Source organism: Astatotilapia calliptera, chromosome 7 (genome assembly GCF_900246225.1).
Source record: "Astatotilapia calliptera chromosome 7, fAstCal1.2, whole genome shotgun sequence".
Taxonomy (NCBI): Eukaryota; Metazoa; Chordata; class Actinopteri; order Cichliformes; family Cichlidae; genus Astatotilapia; species Astatotilapia calliptera.
Window position 1 is genome coordinate 63175491 of NC_039308.1, and position 17000 is coordinate 63192490.

Consider the following 17000-nt stretch of genomic DNA (forward strand, 5'->3'; position numbering starts at 1 on the left):
GAGTGAGCAGTGTTAAAGCCCTACAAAATGACCTTCAGCAGGCCACTGTTGTGAATGTGTCTGACCAAGCGATCAGACTTCATGAGACTCTGACATCCTCTAGTGTGCCGTGTGCTCACTGTCCAGCACTGTAGAGCTCGATTGGCATTGAACATACAATACCAGAACTGATAGGTCTACCACTGGCGCCCTGTTCTTTTCACAGAGCAGATTCACCCTGAGCACATGTGACAGATGTGAAAGGGTCTGCAGAAGCTGTGGAGAATGCCTGCCACTAATGTTGTTCACCGTGACCGATTTGGTGGTGGAGAGGCATATCCATGGAGGCATGCACAGAACCCTACAGGGTAGCCAACAGCACCCAGACTGCCAGTAGGTATCAGGATGAAATCCTTGGAACTATTGTCAGACTCTACACTGGTGCAGTGGGTCTTGGGTTCCTCTTGGTGCATGACAATGCCCGGTCCCATATAGGGAAAGTAGACAGGCACTGACGCTACCATGTTGCACTTTAGACTGTGTAACTGCTCAGTGATGCCCTGGGCCAGATCCCAGGACAGCACCCGTCGTCTCATTAGCAGCATGCTCCGATGTTGTCAGGCATGCATAAAAGCACTTGGGGCCACACAAATTCCTGTAAAGCCTTTTGACTTGTTGCACTGAAATTTCGGCAAAATGGAGACGCCCACGGCATTTTATTTATTTGGATTTTTGTGGTGTCTTTGAATTCAACCCTCTCTAGGTTGATGATTTTCATTAAACTATTCACTTGTCTTTTGTTCCTAACACATTACCCAGTCCATATCAGTGTAGATATCAACATGATTTTTCCCATTGAGTTCTTATGTTTTCAGTGTTGCTTGCAATGTATAAACAAGTCTTGTCTGTAACTAGCAGGATGTTTGATCAAAGCATTGATTGAAACTTGCAAAACTACTTCTGTGTACTTTCTGCCTGGTGCTATCTATCTGTACGGCCCCATATTTGGTTATCTGGTGTAGTGCTTAATGTTATACCAAATTACTGCCATATTAAAAATGTAATGCATTTACTTAATTAAATTATGTAAATGTAATTTCATAATTTTTAATAGGGACAAGCATTTCAAAAACATATACCGTAATTGTCGGGCTATAAGCCGCTACTTTTTGCACAAGCTTTGAACCCTGCGGCTTTTAGTCAGGTGCGGCTTTTCTATGGATTGTCCATGATTTTTGTCATATCGTAAGACGATTTGTTTTGTTTGTTCCGCTGTTGTACGGCACTACGTTGCCTGGCGGAAGGGCATGTGATCAGACACACAGTATCGGGGTTCAAGAGTGGTATGTTTGTCACATGTCCATCCGCCAGGCAACATAGTGCCGTACAAGTAGCGCGAAAAACAAACTTCAAAGTAGCGCTATGCGTTCAGTGGGAGTCGTGGATGACGAGCGGCGATAAACTTGCGAAAAGCAAGTTATGCTCAACTCCACCGGTGGAATCTGACAGCGTGGAAAAGTGTGAAAACATCCATGATCACCAACGGATTTCGAAGGGCTGGACTGCTTCATGATGGAGAGGAGGACTCCGCCACGGCCCTTCTGAGGGTGTTCGACTCTGACACTGACAACGAGGATTTTTTTGGTTTTGAAAGTGACAACGAAGGAAAGGAGCTGAGAGTGGATGACGTAGCCATCCTGAGCCTGTTCGTATCCGACACTGGAGAAGAGGACTTTGGTGGTTTTAGTGCGCAGAAAGATGGTGGTGAATGACTGACTTTTCTTCATGTTAAAGCCGTGTCACTGCACCTGAGCCTAAAAGGTAGTCCGGATCTATTTTTCTGGTGTGCTGCAGGTTATTGTTATGTACTACATTTGTTACTCATTTATGAAGCACAGTACATGTTTCGTACTTGTAATTACCGCTACTTGTACATATACCTAAAAAGTTATGCAAATATGTACCCATAACTTGTTTTTCAAAATATTAATAAAAGGGGTGTGTCTCCAAACAGCCATCTCTTTCCTGACAATTCCCTATGTGCATATTCTCTTACATATGATAAGTCAACATTGAAACACCTGCGGCTTTTAGTCAGGTGCGGCTAATGTATGTACAAAACAGGATTTTCCCCTGATTTTAACTTGTGCGGCTAATATTCAGGTGCGCTTTGTAGTCTGGGAAATACGGTACTTTGATGTTCACTGGAAGTTATTCTTCAGAGATTACCCCCCCCCCCCCCCACCCAAATTGCTCAAATAACTGAGCATATTCATAGCAGACTTGTGACATGCTGGTACTTGTGACATGATGTTACTAGCTCATTACGTCCTACAGGGTAGGCAAAAAATATTTCTATAAAGTATTTAAACACGTCTACATTTCTTTAAATAATTTATCAAACGTCTAAAAATTTAACTTGGCAGCGATTCATTTTTGTTTAATTTATTTATTTTTATTTAATTCACAATAAAAGCCTCAAGAGTTTGCAAAACTTTTCAAAGGAGCTAAAAACCATAATATAAATCTTTTAAAACTGTTTCTGACTTGTGCTGGTTTTACTGGAAATTATTTGTAAACATGAGGTTATATTGTTACTCTTCTTTTCCCCCATGATAATTCTAATTCTCTATTGTGAGAATTGTTTTAATTGTTTTTTTTTATATAGCACTGAGGTTCACAGAAGCAGGGTTTTAGGAAACATAAAGTCTAATTGGTTCATTTTTGGAGACTGTCAGCAGTGGTTAGCGGTGATTAGCAATTTAAGCTTACAATGTAGACGGCCTTCCACTGACATGCAGCAGCGGGAGTGTTTTCCAGCGGCTAGTTGCGGTGGTGGTTAGCGTGCCTGGCTCTCCTTTCTCCTTAACACACACAGCTGCTTATCTGACGATCTGCTGCTGCAGCACTCCAGCTGTCCCAGGACACCCCATGCTCCCTCCACATAAACACATGCTATTCACTTATAAACTTGCTGCTTCGTCCCCTCCTCATCCCAACCTCGAATCCCTGAGTCCTGCGCCCCTGTCAGGGATAATTTCAGAGCCAAAACCAGTTTTATCATTGATTTAGTAATCCTATTGGCTTTTTATGGGTGAGTTAATGGCTTAAGTTTTTAGGGGCTCAGTATAATTCTAGGAATCTGCAAGTTCATGATAGAACAGAGGAAAAGGAGAATTGAATTGCTTGAAGATGGAGAGATGCTAAGACCCTTCTTTGCTAGCTCTGAAGGTCCAAGAGGAGAACACCCCTCCACTTCTGGCAGAGAGAGGTGCCAAGCTTAGCCTAGCCTGCAGTCTGAGGAACCAATTAGAACTGTTTATTTGAGTTGTGTCATTAGAAGCTAAGAGAAAAGCTCCTTGGTTGAGAAGAAGGAAAGAAGGGAGATTTTGGGGGATAGAGTCGGTCAGAGAAGTAAGACTAGCTGAGGGCCCCGGTTATCCTTAGGTACGTCAGAGAAGGTATCCCTGTCTGCGTCAGGGGTTCCACTCCATTTGCAGTGTAAAGACGGGAGCAAGCTGAGGAGAGTAAGGGGCGCAAAACAACCCTTTCTTCCCTCCATATGCGGCAGGGGTATTTTGGAAGGAGTTGCCATGGTTACTCCTCTGGTCTGGGATTTGTAACGTGATAGCTGGCTGCCAAACCGCAATCTCAAAGAGGGAGGAATTGTGCTTGCGTTTGCGAGTGTTGTATGAAAGGTCTGTCTGTGTGTCTGTATACGTTGGGAAAGGAAACCAAGGGAAATATACTTTCTTTTATATCTTTTCGAGGTATTATGCACTTGTTTGTGGGTTTTCAAAGACCTTTCGATGTTTTATGACAGAACTGGTCAGGGTCGTACCTTGCTATTTCAAAGGTTGTAGCATTTCCCTGTGGATTTCCTCAGCAACCTAATGGCAAACATATACACACACACACACACACACACACACACACACACACACACACACACACTTTTTTTTTTACCTTCATCTCCCACCCACTTAGGGGCCTCCACTTAGCCAGCGTGGTGGAGGTGGTGGTGGGGTGTGTTTTACAACCCTGCTCAGGGAAAGCCCTGAGCAGTGGGCTGCCCGGCTAGTGATTACTAGCTACACGTACCACACACACATAGGCATGGACACACACTCACGAATGACTCACTACAGGGGAATGTTTCCCTTGTTTTTGAATGTCATAAACTGTTCCCATGGAAATGGCAGTTACTCAGAGGGCCTGTTGACTTGACCACTGGGGTCTTATTGAGATTAGAGTTCTATGGGAGAGATGGACCATTTGATGCGCTGGTTAGTATCCGTCATCATTGTAGTTTTTGTTGTAATGTAAAGATGTGTATACCTGTATCTAGGGCCTCAAAAAATCTCTTTGATTTATTTGAAGTTAAGTCCCTAGCCTGCCTCCACACACATGTGGTATCCCTACACATGCACGCACTCAGCAGTTACCCGGTTCCCTGACTTTCAAACCCAGAGAGGTCTGAAAGGAATGAGGATGATGTCATCATCACCTGCAGTTGTGAAAGAGGTTAACCAGCACTACATGGTAAACAAGATTGGTTTGTCCTTTTCCACACATTTTCAATTATAACTTTGGCTTTTAGCCACTATGAAGAGAAGATAACCCTTTGTTCGTTTTTTGCAATAGTTCACTTTCACCTCGTTTTCAAAGTTCAGACAAACCACTTTAGTTTATCTGAAGCCAAGATTCCAGAAAGGGAACCTTTGGATAGAATCAGAATCAGAATACTTTATTGATCCCTGGGGGAAATTATTTAATTAATTTAAATAATTAATTATAGCAAAGATCCATCCAGAGAAATTGAAAGAACACATAAAATTATTTTGTTCTTTCAATGACTTGAAATTGTGTAATGCTGAAGTTAAGGATCAGCAGTGGTAATGCACTGGAAGTCTCCTGGCAGTCCATGGACAGCTCATCTACCTGTAGAGAGTGTCTGTTGTCGATAGGGACAGCGTACAAAGTATGTGGTAAAACTAGTCTGTGGGAAACTCTTGCTTGTACTGTTGTTGGTCAGTCAGCCAGCTGCTGAAAATATACAAAAAGCTTATTTTTTTCCCCCCATCTCCTTTTTGTGGTGAACTTCACTGTCACTGCTTTCGCCGTTCTGGCTCACTTGTCAACCAATTAGTGTTCAGCTGACACATGTTGTCATCCTCGTCCAGCAACGTGCAGTTGGGATTTTTGAGGACTGCATGGGGAGTACGTTTGCTTTGTTTAAAACCCCTCTCCATACCACTCCCTAGGGAAATGCATACGCAAATGGACATATTTGTGGTAGCACAAATTAAGCTCAAGTCCACTGCTTCCTGGGCTTTTGTCACCCTGTGCTCGTCCCTTGTTGTTTGATGTAGCTAGAGCTTCTTGCTTAAAAAAAAAAAAAACCAAAAAAAGAAAAACACTCACTAGACTCCTTAGTGTTGTTCAGAAAGGAATGGAGCACACTGTTGTAATTTCTGGGCAGATAATTAGTGCTTTACACGTTTTGTTGACTGACTCGTAGTACAGCTAAAAATGTTGCAACACTGCCCACAGAGAATAATACTGGTACCATACTAGAGACTATAAGTCTGTAACTGATAAGCCATAATGATATTCATTTCTTTTAACATTATACTGTTATTTTTGCTTAGTCATGCTCTCACTATATTCATAAATATCATCACTTTGTCCCTATGTTCTCTTTCTAGTTTACCTTCAAAAGTAATACCTGCTGCTCTTTCTCTTTTTCAGGGTCCAACAAGAAAAGAAATCATCTAAACCAGAAGGTTAAGCAACCAGATTATAAAGTAGCCTACGTTCAGCTGGTGAGAAAACATAAACACACACACTTATCCTTCTACTCCTATCTCTTCTGGTTAGTGTGTAGTGTAGCTATAGCTCACAGACTCCTACCCAGTACACAGTGCAAGGCAGAGACCTCACCACAATAACGCTCTCTTTTTTTTCTTGGACGGCCAGCTGTGTGTGTGTGTGTGTGTGCGCTCGTGTGTGTGTGTGTGTGTTTCTTACTGTGGGGGCATTTTGGGGGCATTGAACTTTAATCTTTTTTTCTTGTGGGCTTTTTTTAAGGGAAGAACTGGGGTTGGTTGAGATGGGTATGTTGCATTGTCCTGCAGTTGGCTTTGAAGGCTACATCCTTAATTCACTCTTCCTTATACACATGCTTGAGAAGCACAGTTTCTTTACCTGACATTCTTCCTTTGTTCTTGAGAATAAACCACGCGCATCATATTATCTCATATCTATAATTTGAATCTTTTTCCTGTGCACCTCACCAGGGCTTTGCCATATCCTACTGTACATGGTAATCCTGGAATAAATGTTTACGTGATTGAAATAAGTGTAATTTAAATTATAAAGCTACACCATGAACCGTGAAGAGCGCGCAAAACAGAGCAAGGCCAGATATGTCTGAGAGCGAGAGCAGCATGTCATTTTTTTTGAAGAAAATTTACTACCTGAAAGGAGAGATACTTCAGGAGTATGGAAGCCATTTGGCCGCAAGAGGTCAAGCCTCAATCAAAGCAAGGGGCTTTGCAAAATATGCAAGAAAACTGTAGAAATAACAAACTTATAATAATTTTTGAGGCAGAAGCACACCATTGAGTAGATGAAGCTATGATGGCATGTGAGGGGGAGATACTAGCAGCTGGTGAAGTAAACAAATGAGTCAACCGAGCATCAGGGGAACACTCGCTGATTGTGCTCCATGTGACAGGAAGAGCAGACGGTGGATGAAAATTACTGATGCAGTTGGTGCATCAGGTGGACAAGGAGGGATTTAAGCAGCTGGGCAAAAAGCTTGACCCAAGTGGCAACATTTTAGTTAGGAAATAATTTTTAATTTCCGTTTTATTATGTGATAATGTTGTGCAGCCTCTTGAAGAGTTACAAGATGAAGTTACTTTAGTTATTGTTAGACTAAAATGTTAAGCCATCATGTTATACGTTTATTTGCAATGTCCAATGAAAAAAAACGATCTATGCTACTTTTGTGCTTGCTTTTGATTTGTGCTTTGTCATGTTATCAATGATGGTAGCTCATTCCAAAAGGATGGATTGCAAGTTGTTATCGCAGATTAAATTTACGGTATTATCACAAACATCCTTGAACAGCTACATCAGCTACAGCTCCCACCCGTACGGCTCACACGCTCGGGCAGCCTTCTTGAAAAATGGGTTGGGGTAAAAGTTAAGCGCAAGACAGTCTCTTTGGTTTCATATGAGACTTTTTACAACAAATATTGAGATATGGTTGGATGGAGCAGTCATGTTCACTTAGAAAGCTGTTGCCTCCAGACCTTTACGTGAGTATTCTTGATCATTTCACTAAAGCTTAAAGTCTGTTAGTATTTGTACATCCCTCACCCACCACTTGCAAAAGAAAACATCACTAAAGTCACCTTATTAATGGCCCTTTGATCTGTATGAAAAGCAAGTTTTGTGCAATTTTTGTTTTGTGACTGCTGTTTTGATCTTGCCCAGGTAAATCAACACTGGGGTAGACACTTGTATATACTGCACCACCCACCCGACCGGGTCCCATCAATCTTGAAATGGATGAATAATGAAAACTGTCTAAACATGACAAAAGAGGATGAAAAAGAGGATACATAATTGAAGCAGCCATGAATCTTTTAAAGGGGAGACTTCCTCTTGTCTAACACTAAGGCAGTGGCTTGTGATTTTGTGTGTGGCAGGAATTCCCAGCACAGTTAGTAGTGACGCTTCTGTCTCACCAGACATGCACCACCATTGTAGGTAGGAGGATGCAGAACACTGCGCACACTTGGGTACACACACCTGTGACATGTGCATCATTCATGCATAATGAGCCCTAGAGGATAGATGTTTTTCTTTGAGTGTCATTTGCTCCCTAGTCACATTCATGTTGCAGGTTTGTCAAGTCGTGCACACTTAACTGCATGCAGAAATGAAGATTTGCTGTCTCTTTGCTGCTAAATGGCTAGATATAAAAACCAAAACCCTGTCTAAATTCTCTGGCTGATTTTTGTAAAAAACATGCTTTCTCCTCACCCTTTCCTATAGTACTTAACTTTCTTAAGTATACACGTACGCACACGTTCACACACTCTCAAACACAAAGGCCCAGAAAACTCTTGTTTCTTTTGCAGCAGTTGGTAGAAAACAAGATTGTGCCTAATTGACTCCACATGTGGAAGAGTTTTCTGTGGGTAGATGCTCACACTGTGGTACCCCCGTTCTACTACCCTCATCCTTGGCTCCCCCCTCCTCCCCCTGCACATCAGCTAATATTGCAGCAGTAATACGTTTGCCCCCTCTCTCATTCCTTACTCTAGGTTTGTGGTTGAGGGGAGGCCTCCCGTTTTGCAGGGTTCCGTGACGGCCATTTTCCTTAGGCTTAGGGGGCACCCCAGTACTGGGGGGGGGGGCTGTTTCTGCATGTGTGAAATGTGCATTGTGTGTGGGAAAGTGTGTACAAGTATGAGGGGCTTTAAGGGTGAGCTAGGGAGGTGACCAAGGCCATGATGGAGCCGTGCCAGAACAGGGAGGTCCAGAGACTGGGCAGAGCAATCAGGGGGAGGGGAAAGAGGCTCTATGTGTGTGAAACTGGGTGGTGGGTGCTGGTGGTGAGGTGACAAAAACAGCGGTACAAATCTTCAGTAAATCAGATTGCTTTTAAGCCTGACTGGCTTTCAGTGGGACTAATGTGTTTAAAATCAGACTGCTTTTATGCACCACTTGGCCCAGTTGAAGGCTAACTCAAGCCGATGTGCTCAGGGTAGGGCTGGGCGATATGGCCTAAAATCCATATCACGGTATAATGTGTGGTAATGATATATATCGCGATATATTCTTTTCTTCTGTATAACGTATTTTACACACTATAAGGCACACTTAAAATCCTTTAATTTTCTCAAAAATCGACAGTGTGCCTTATGTATGAATTCTGGTTGTGCTTACTGACCTCAAACCGATTTTGTGTAGTACACGGTGCGTAGAAATCTGTCAAAAATGTTTTAGTACGACTTTGGAGAGCTATGAAAGCGCACCGCTTGATGGATTGCCGGAGCATTACGGCTGCCGCAGTCAGGAGCCTCGCGGAGTAAAATGAGTCCAAAACTCTGTCTGCTTCAGGTCCCAAAGTCAAACAAACACTGCGGCATCACTGAGAGTTAAAAACGGTCTAAATTCTTTCATCTTTAATAAAATGATCAGTGTTGCTGCTTTACCAGGTGTAACAATTAAGTTTAACATCCAGGCATCCATGAAAACAGAATTTATTAAATTCAACGGAGTTAGAAGTTAGCAGGAAGTTAGCTCGCTAATTTTCACCTAAACATGATATAGCATGTTCTGACTGAGAGATTTCTGAAAAAAATACAAACGTACAGCTCTGCTATCACTTCCAACATAAACGAAGAGAGAAAACTAAACAGCAGTGACGTTTGCAGGGTTACTGAAGTTGGACTTGCTTGTATATAATGATGTCCTACATGATTGCTATCAAAACAGCTATGTTAGCATAAGATTAGCGCAGTGAAGCTGAAGGATGAACGCTAACTTTTTCCACTCGATGAAATTTAACGTGAGGTTTCTGGTGGTTAGGGACAAATGCAATTGCATTGCATTAACATGAAACTTGTTCTTTGAAATTTTGCGTTTCACTTGTCCATTTAGAAAATTCACTGTAACCATTTTAATAGTTCATCTGTGCTGTTATTTTCCAGCCTAGATTGTATTCTGTAAAATGTTTCTTAGAGATTTATTTAGACATTTAGTTTCGGGGTGTTTAGTGATTTAGTGATGAATGCTGTCATTTTTTTGATTTGCATTTGCCTTCCTAACTCCTATTCATCTTTCCACTGGATTGTAAATCACTTTGTGAAGTTTCTTAAAATAAGTCATCTGTAGCTAAAGCATTGGTCATGATTTGGATATTATAGTGATAGTTTACAGGTACCTGTTAAGAATTACTGGTACAGATGCTATAAATGATGTGTTAACAGTTGTCTGTAATAGTGTCAATGTCAATTTATGGATAATTATGGGGGTGGAAATGAAAACATGCAGATTGATTGAGATTTATAAAAAAACAGATGTAGATTTTATTGAGTGTTTTCAATAACAACACCATATTAACAAACATATTTTTTGTCTCTGAGTCAGATTACAATCCTCAAAGTTGGTATTTAGTTAACATTATAGTGACATTTAAAGTGTTTTGGTGAATAACTCTTTAAGTCACTTACTTGTCATACAAGATGCATCTTGCCAGCTTTTTAGGAAATGTTATTCTCTCTTCAATTTGTACTGAGTGGTTGTAAATTTAGTTGTTTTCACACAAAATCTTCAGATGGTTTCGGGGAAATAACACTTGACCTTTCTTACAAGTGATACACAGCAGGAAGTACTCTGCTACGTGGCTGCACAGTAGTGCCTGGAAAAAAATGCAACTGAGGCTAAATGTTGAAATTGCTGTTGAAATTCTTGAGAGAACTGTTTTAGTTCTTTAGCTTTTCTCTGCATTGCTTCACTCTTCCTGGATGCCAAAGGCAGAGGTTAACAAGAAATGCAAGTACAAATTATTATATTTCACTTACATGAGTCATGTATAATGCTTACAGAGATTTGGGGGGAAAAAAATTAATTAATTTTTATGTTCATAGTTGTTTGATTGCATCTCTTATACAGGAGAGGAAATAATTCTTTGATCCCATGCTGAATTTTGAAGTTTGCTCACTTACAAAGAAATTAACAGTCTTGAATTTTTATGGTAGTTTCTTTTTAATTGATATATTAGGCGTGCAACGATACACAAAATTCACGGTTCGGTTCGATACTTTGGTGTCACGGTTCGATATTTTTTCGATACAAAAAAAATGTTCATGCCTTTTTAGTTTGTCATTTATTAAAATTATAAATATATTTTTTAACTCAAAAATACAGTTTTTAAATTTAATGTTGCTGAAAAAAGTAATAAAAAATAAATCTATCTGATCGAGAAATCACTCATCTTTGGAAAAGAGAGTTTATTACAGAGAAATGTCACTTTCCAAAATAAAAGCTATACTATACCCTTCTTCTGGGCTATATTCTCAGCAGCATATTAAACACATAAGGAGAATCATGGGCTAACGGCTGTCTAAATGACTCGGGTAAAGTTTGTAGCATGCGTGCTTGTTGTTTTTGTCTGCTTCCACTTTGCACTAGGATGCTGTCGGAGTAAATGTGCAGTCATATTCATTGTGTTCCCACTAGTGCTTTCAGGTTAATCTCGTTGAAATGACGTTAACGCCACAACACGGCAAATCTCCGTTAACGAGCTACCGCGGATCGCCCCGTGCGTGGGGCTGGACGGTGTCAACACGTTAACGAGCTAACTGCGCTAACACACTAGCTCCCACCAATGTAATTGAGCATTGCATGGCACATCCAACATACTGTTTTACTTTAGTCCATGACGCGCTTACCTTCAGGGTCATACGTCACATGAAAACCAAAATAATTCCAAACGCCAGATCTGAATGAGGTTCAATTTGCCTGTTGCAAGGAGAGCTTAACTTCTGTCTCGCTAGCTTGCCCTGCGCTCTTCCTTCTGACTATGCTGTCTGTGTTGAACGCTCAGTGGATCTGCGCTGGACAGTGCAGCCTAGGCGGAGTAGTCGAACACAGATTCACTGAGCGCTCAACACAGACAGCATCGTCAGAAGGAAAATTGATAAAATAAATTACAAATGTTGTATTGTTCGATACATATGCGTACCGAACCAAAAGCACTGTATCGAACGGTTCAATATCGATACGAATATCGTTGCACCCCTAATATATATATATATATATATATATTAATTGCGCTTGATCATGCCTGGTGGGGTGAGAATCAGGGCCGGCCCGTGGCATAGGCCGTATAGGCAAATGCTAAGGGCGCCGTCCATCAGGGGGCGCCACGCCAGTGCCACAAATGTTGAAAAAAAAAAAAAGTTGGTACTATTATTTCTAAATACAAAAAATAATCCCACGTTAATTAAAATGCAAAGTAAAGCTTATTTAATAGAAATATTATTTGTTACAACATTACACTACACTGCTGATGTAGGGGGGGCGCCACCTAAAATCTTGCCTAGGGCGCCAGATTGGTTAGGGCCGTTTCTGGTGAGAATGATTACAGGAAGGTACGGATCAGCTCAACACTGCACAGAAAGAATTATTAAATGAACTGAAGGCAGTTGGGACCACAGTCTCTAAGAACACCATTTCTTAGCACACTATGTCATAATGGTTTGAAGAATTGCATCACCCACAGTGTCCTCCTGCTCAAGAAGGCACATGTACAGGCCCATCTTAAGTTTGCCAGGGAACATCTAAATTATTTACAGAAGGCTTAGGGGAAAGTAATGTGGTCAGATGTAACCAAAATCAAGCTGTCTGGCATCAACTTGACCTGCTGTGTTTGGAGAAAGAGAAATGCTGAGTATGACGCAAAGAAGACCATCCCTACAATCAAGCACGGACATGGAAACATTATGCTTTGGGTTGTTTTCCTGTTAAGTGTACACTGCACTGAGGGCTCAATGGAAGGGGCATGTACCATAAAATCGTGGATGAGTACTTCCTCTCAGCCAGAACACGGAAGTGAGATTGCGGATGGGTCTTCCAGCGTGACAATGACCCAAAGCAATATTGCTAAGAGAACAAAGGAGTGGCTAAAGAAAATGCACATTAAGGTCATGGAGTGGTCTAGCCAGTCTCTGCTGTTTTCCAGTCATTGTAACCTGATAGAATCAAAGATGGCATATCCATGTGCATTAACAGTCATCCAGACTCACTGGCAGGATCTAAGTGTTGATGTAAGTTCATGTTTTTGTTGGGTATGATTGTGCAAATCCCACTCAAGCTCAGAGTTTTATCTGTAGACAAAAGCTCACTTCATACAGTCAGAGATGGTCTGCATAAGGCTGAGAGTAGTGAAAGTAGGTGATGAGCAAAAACTTTGCAGCAGAAGGGAGAGCAGGAACACAGATGGTACAAGGTATTCTCACGATGCCGGCCTTTAGTCGTCATGAAATGAGCAGCTTGTTTTGTTTACACATAAGCCAGTGATTTCACTGTTAGCATAGTAGTGTCAGTGTAATTTTCCATCTGAAAGATTCACTTACACACATGCACATTTTTGTAAAAGTTAAAGGCAGATATCTTTAACCCATACAGTCATCTCATTTAACAGGTGAAAGGTCTCTACTATTGTTTATGTGGCTGCTGGCCAAGATCTCTTTAAAGTAGTAAATAAGCTGTCAAAGTTTCTCTCCTTGGCCCCAGTCGCTGACAGCATTGGAGCAAACCAAATGCCCCAGTCACATTCACTCTGTCCCCCAAAACACTGTCCTGACCCGACGACCACAGAACAAAACAAGATACGGGGTTGGACCAGCACTTGTAGAGTAAGTGGTAGCTTCCTTGAAATCGAAATTGCTCATTTCCCATGTTTCTTTCAGTCGCTTTCTCCACCCCGCTCAATCCACATGGAAGGCATCTCTCAAAGTGAAAAAGCGCAGGGAGAGACACAAACAAACTGAGTTAGACTGAGTAGCAACTATGGAGGAGTTGTGACACAGCTGGAAAAAAAGGAACAAGAAGAGAAGAGGAAAAACAGCTGTATTCAGAGCGATTATGTGAAGGAAGCTATGGCCAAGTATGGCTCTCTTCTCTGTTTGACTGACACTAGATGGCAACGTTTTGCTGTATAGCTTCTCTTACTAGTCTCCCTTTTTTCTTGTATCTGTTATTGACTCCTTGTTGCTTAATAATAGACACAGTATGGTTGTGCATATATGTGCAACTGTGTGTATCTGGCTAGGATAAAGGGTGGTGATGGAGGGGGGGTACAGGATGGGTTGCTGCAAACCCCTCTGACCCCCAGCCCCTCCCCTCCTGTTCTCCACTCTGAGTGAAGCCCTGTTCTATGGGACTGGAGGTGCTGAATCAGGCAGTGAAGCTGAGGGAAATCTTGCTTATCTGTGTGGAATTTTATTATTTTCAACTATTTGGATCATGATAGCTCCCATTCACCTTCCCTCCCTCTTCCTCCTTTTCACCTTGTCACGCAAACACAGGCTTTCCTCACACAGCCTTGCCCGTCTGCCGCTTTGCTTCCTTCCCTTCTCTGTACGGCCTCACCCTTGCTTATCACGCCAATTAACATTTTTAACTTCTGCACTTTTCCCTCCCGAGGCGGTCTCATCTTCCCCTTTGGGTGGGATGATTTATCAAAAATGCAATTTCAATTCAGTTTGTACCTCTAGTAATTCTTGTGAGAATTTTCTCCTTTATGATAGGCCATGGAGCACAGAAGTTAAATTTAAACGCATACCGAGGCCTTAGGTGCTATACTGAATCATGGTTTCTTACCAAATATTCAATTTAAAGAATTGTAGTTTATTTATTTTTTTAATGGGCTATTCATTTTTTCACCTTTCTGAGGAGAGTTGACCATTAATTCTCCGATTGACAGCTGAAATAAGAAACCGGATTTGTCCACACTTATTTAGAATGGCATTGAGGGTTTAAATTAAAAGCTCACAGTGAGTCATATACAGTGCCACTAGGACTTTTGTCATATTCCTACATATGAAGCACAGATCTGCGCAATTATTCAAAACATAAAGGAATCGACCGTCTGAAAGATTGAATCGAGAATGTCAGATATATCTAATATTTTTAGTGTATCGCAAGAGTGCACTGAGCTATAACAGAGGCTTTTTTTTAAGTCTTTATAATAATTAAAAACAAACGCGATAAATTAATTTTCAATTTATCTACAGTCTTGCATCCTTGCGTGTGCATAACTGTATCTATCAGCATTGTAGGCACATAAATCATCTAAAGGAAGGCATAAGCTTATCCACTAATTAGTGTGTTTACATATATATGTGTGCACAGACATGTGTGTATGCTGGTGGTGAGCATTATGAAAGCAGAAGCTTTTCTTGGCAATCAGGCTTCTCTTTAAGGCCCCCCCATCTCCCTGTATGTCTTGATTTGGAAAATTCTACCCCTAAGCAAAATCTTGTGCGAGAGTGTGTGGCTGTGTGTGTGTGTGTGTGCAGGTTTCATAAGAGCTCAGTAGAGAGAGAACATGAATTATAGAGAGCAGAGCAGGGTCTAGGAATCTCACACGCAAACCTTTTCTTTTTTACTTTTTAATTTTATTGACCGTAGTGGAGGCTCTTAGTTGTGCCTTCACATGTTTGACTCTTATGTCCAATTCATTTTAGATGCTTTAAGTGTTAATGCAGTGACTGTGCTGTAGATGGATTTGCATAGGGCAGGTTTAATTATTATCACGAAAACACAATGGAAACTCTCAAAAGCACAGTGCTATAGTAATTTGGTGTGACAAACAAATCTCACAACAAATCAACGGCTCACTTGAACTATATGAATAGTCTTCAGGGCTCTTACAGCCTCTCTGTCTCCTGTCTTTTCTTTTGTTGTTTTCTATTTACTTTTGCTTTATCTCTCTCTGCAGCATCTTCTCTCCTCACCCTCATTTCCTTCCACATTCTCTCCAGTTTCCCCTTATTTAGATAGCCATGGCAACACAGACATACACACCGACCCATACACAAGCGCGCATGCTCGTAACCTTTTCTTGATTACCCCTGACCTCTAGACCTGTAATGACACAGCTGCCACTTTGATCAGCCAATCAGCACGCGGCGCCACCCGTGTTCTCAGCGGTGCTGCCACCGGCTTGATAACATGTTCTGATAGGCCTGTGCTGATGTATTTCCTGTTTTGGTATGCTTCTTCATTTTTATTTTTTTTTCTCCACCAGCTGGTCCCCACATTCCTCAGAGTGAGGGAGGGGGGCAGGGGCAACGCCGGGATGTTTATGTTCATGTGCATGTAGGGGTGAGTGTGTTGTTTTTTGTGCAAGGGTCTAGCTGTGTTTGTGTTTGGTAGCCTAGATAGTTTGGTCTAGGGCTGGGAGGGTGTGGGGTAGGTGGAAGGGATGCTTGAGAAGGGGTGTGTGTGTGTGGTGGGGTTGTTTACAAGTATTGGCAATCGAAATGGGGTACATTGTAGGGGGTTGTGGGGGTGACTGACATACATGCAGGGGATAATGATGGTGAACAGCTGTTTATGCATATGCTTCTGCGTGTCTGTAATGGGGAACAATAGAGATAGGCAAACTTTAGGCGTAATATGGCTTTAAGGTATGATGGAGGATGGTGGAAAAACTGAAGAAATCGAACTCAGTTAGTTGTTGGTCATTATTGTTAATAATGGACAGATATGTTTGTGTGTGTGTGTGTGTGTGTGTGTGTGTGTGTGTGTGTGTGTGTGTGTGTGTGTGTGTGTGTGTGTGTGTGTGTGTGTGTGTGTGTGTGTGTGTGAGCGCACGGTTGTTGCTGCTACTTCTGCTATTATCATCTGAGTGTCCAGTTTGAGATCAGATTGATGTGAACGTCTTTGTGGGTGGCTGGATGTGTATTTAGGTAGTGATGATATTTTCCTGAGAGCTCTGTTACCAGGCTCCAATGTCTCCAGTAGCAGGCTGGGAGCAGACATGCCCAGGCATGAAACCTATCATGCATGCGCACGTGCACACATGCACTTTCTCACTCACGCCCTCCATTTGTCTCTGGGCAGAAGTATGTGCTTATGTATTACTGGATGTCCTACACTAGTATGTCAGAGGGTTTCAGTGATAAATCTTAAAGTATTTTCAGTTGGACACTAGAGGCGATGTTCACCAACGTTCTTTACTCCTGGTCCACAAAGTCAAGTATACACAAGGGTTTTAGATCTCTTCTTATCCAACAAATGAATTTGACATTTTCTGTATGGTTGAATTAAATGGTAAATGGTAAATGGCCTGTATTTATATAGCGCCTACATTGTAGCCACAGCCACCCTGGGGCACACTGACTTTAACAGTCTTGCATCCTTGCGTGTGCATAACTGTATCTGTCAGCATTGTAGGCAGTAGAGGTAGGACATAATATTAGTAG

General features: G+C 41.7%; 1 protein-coding gene across 1 annotated transcript in view; it reads left to right on the forward strand.

Moving 5' to 3' along the window:
* Positions 1–17000, forward strand: part of mrpl23 (mitochondrial ribosomal protein L23) — a 47885-nt gene that overhangs the window by 17671 nt on the left and 13214 nt on the right. The window contains exon 4 of the mRNA XM_026176472.1: positions 5731–5804. Within this exon, the coding sequence (XP_026032257.1) occupies positions 5731–5804 (74 nt within the window). The remainder of the gene's footprint in view (positions 1–5730; positions 5805–17000) is intronic.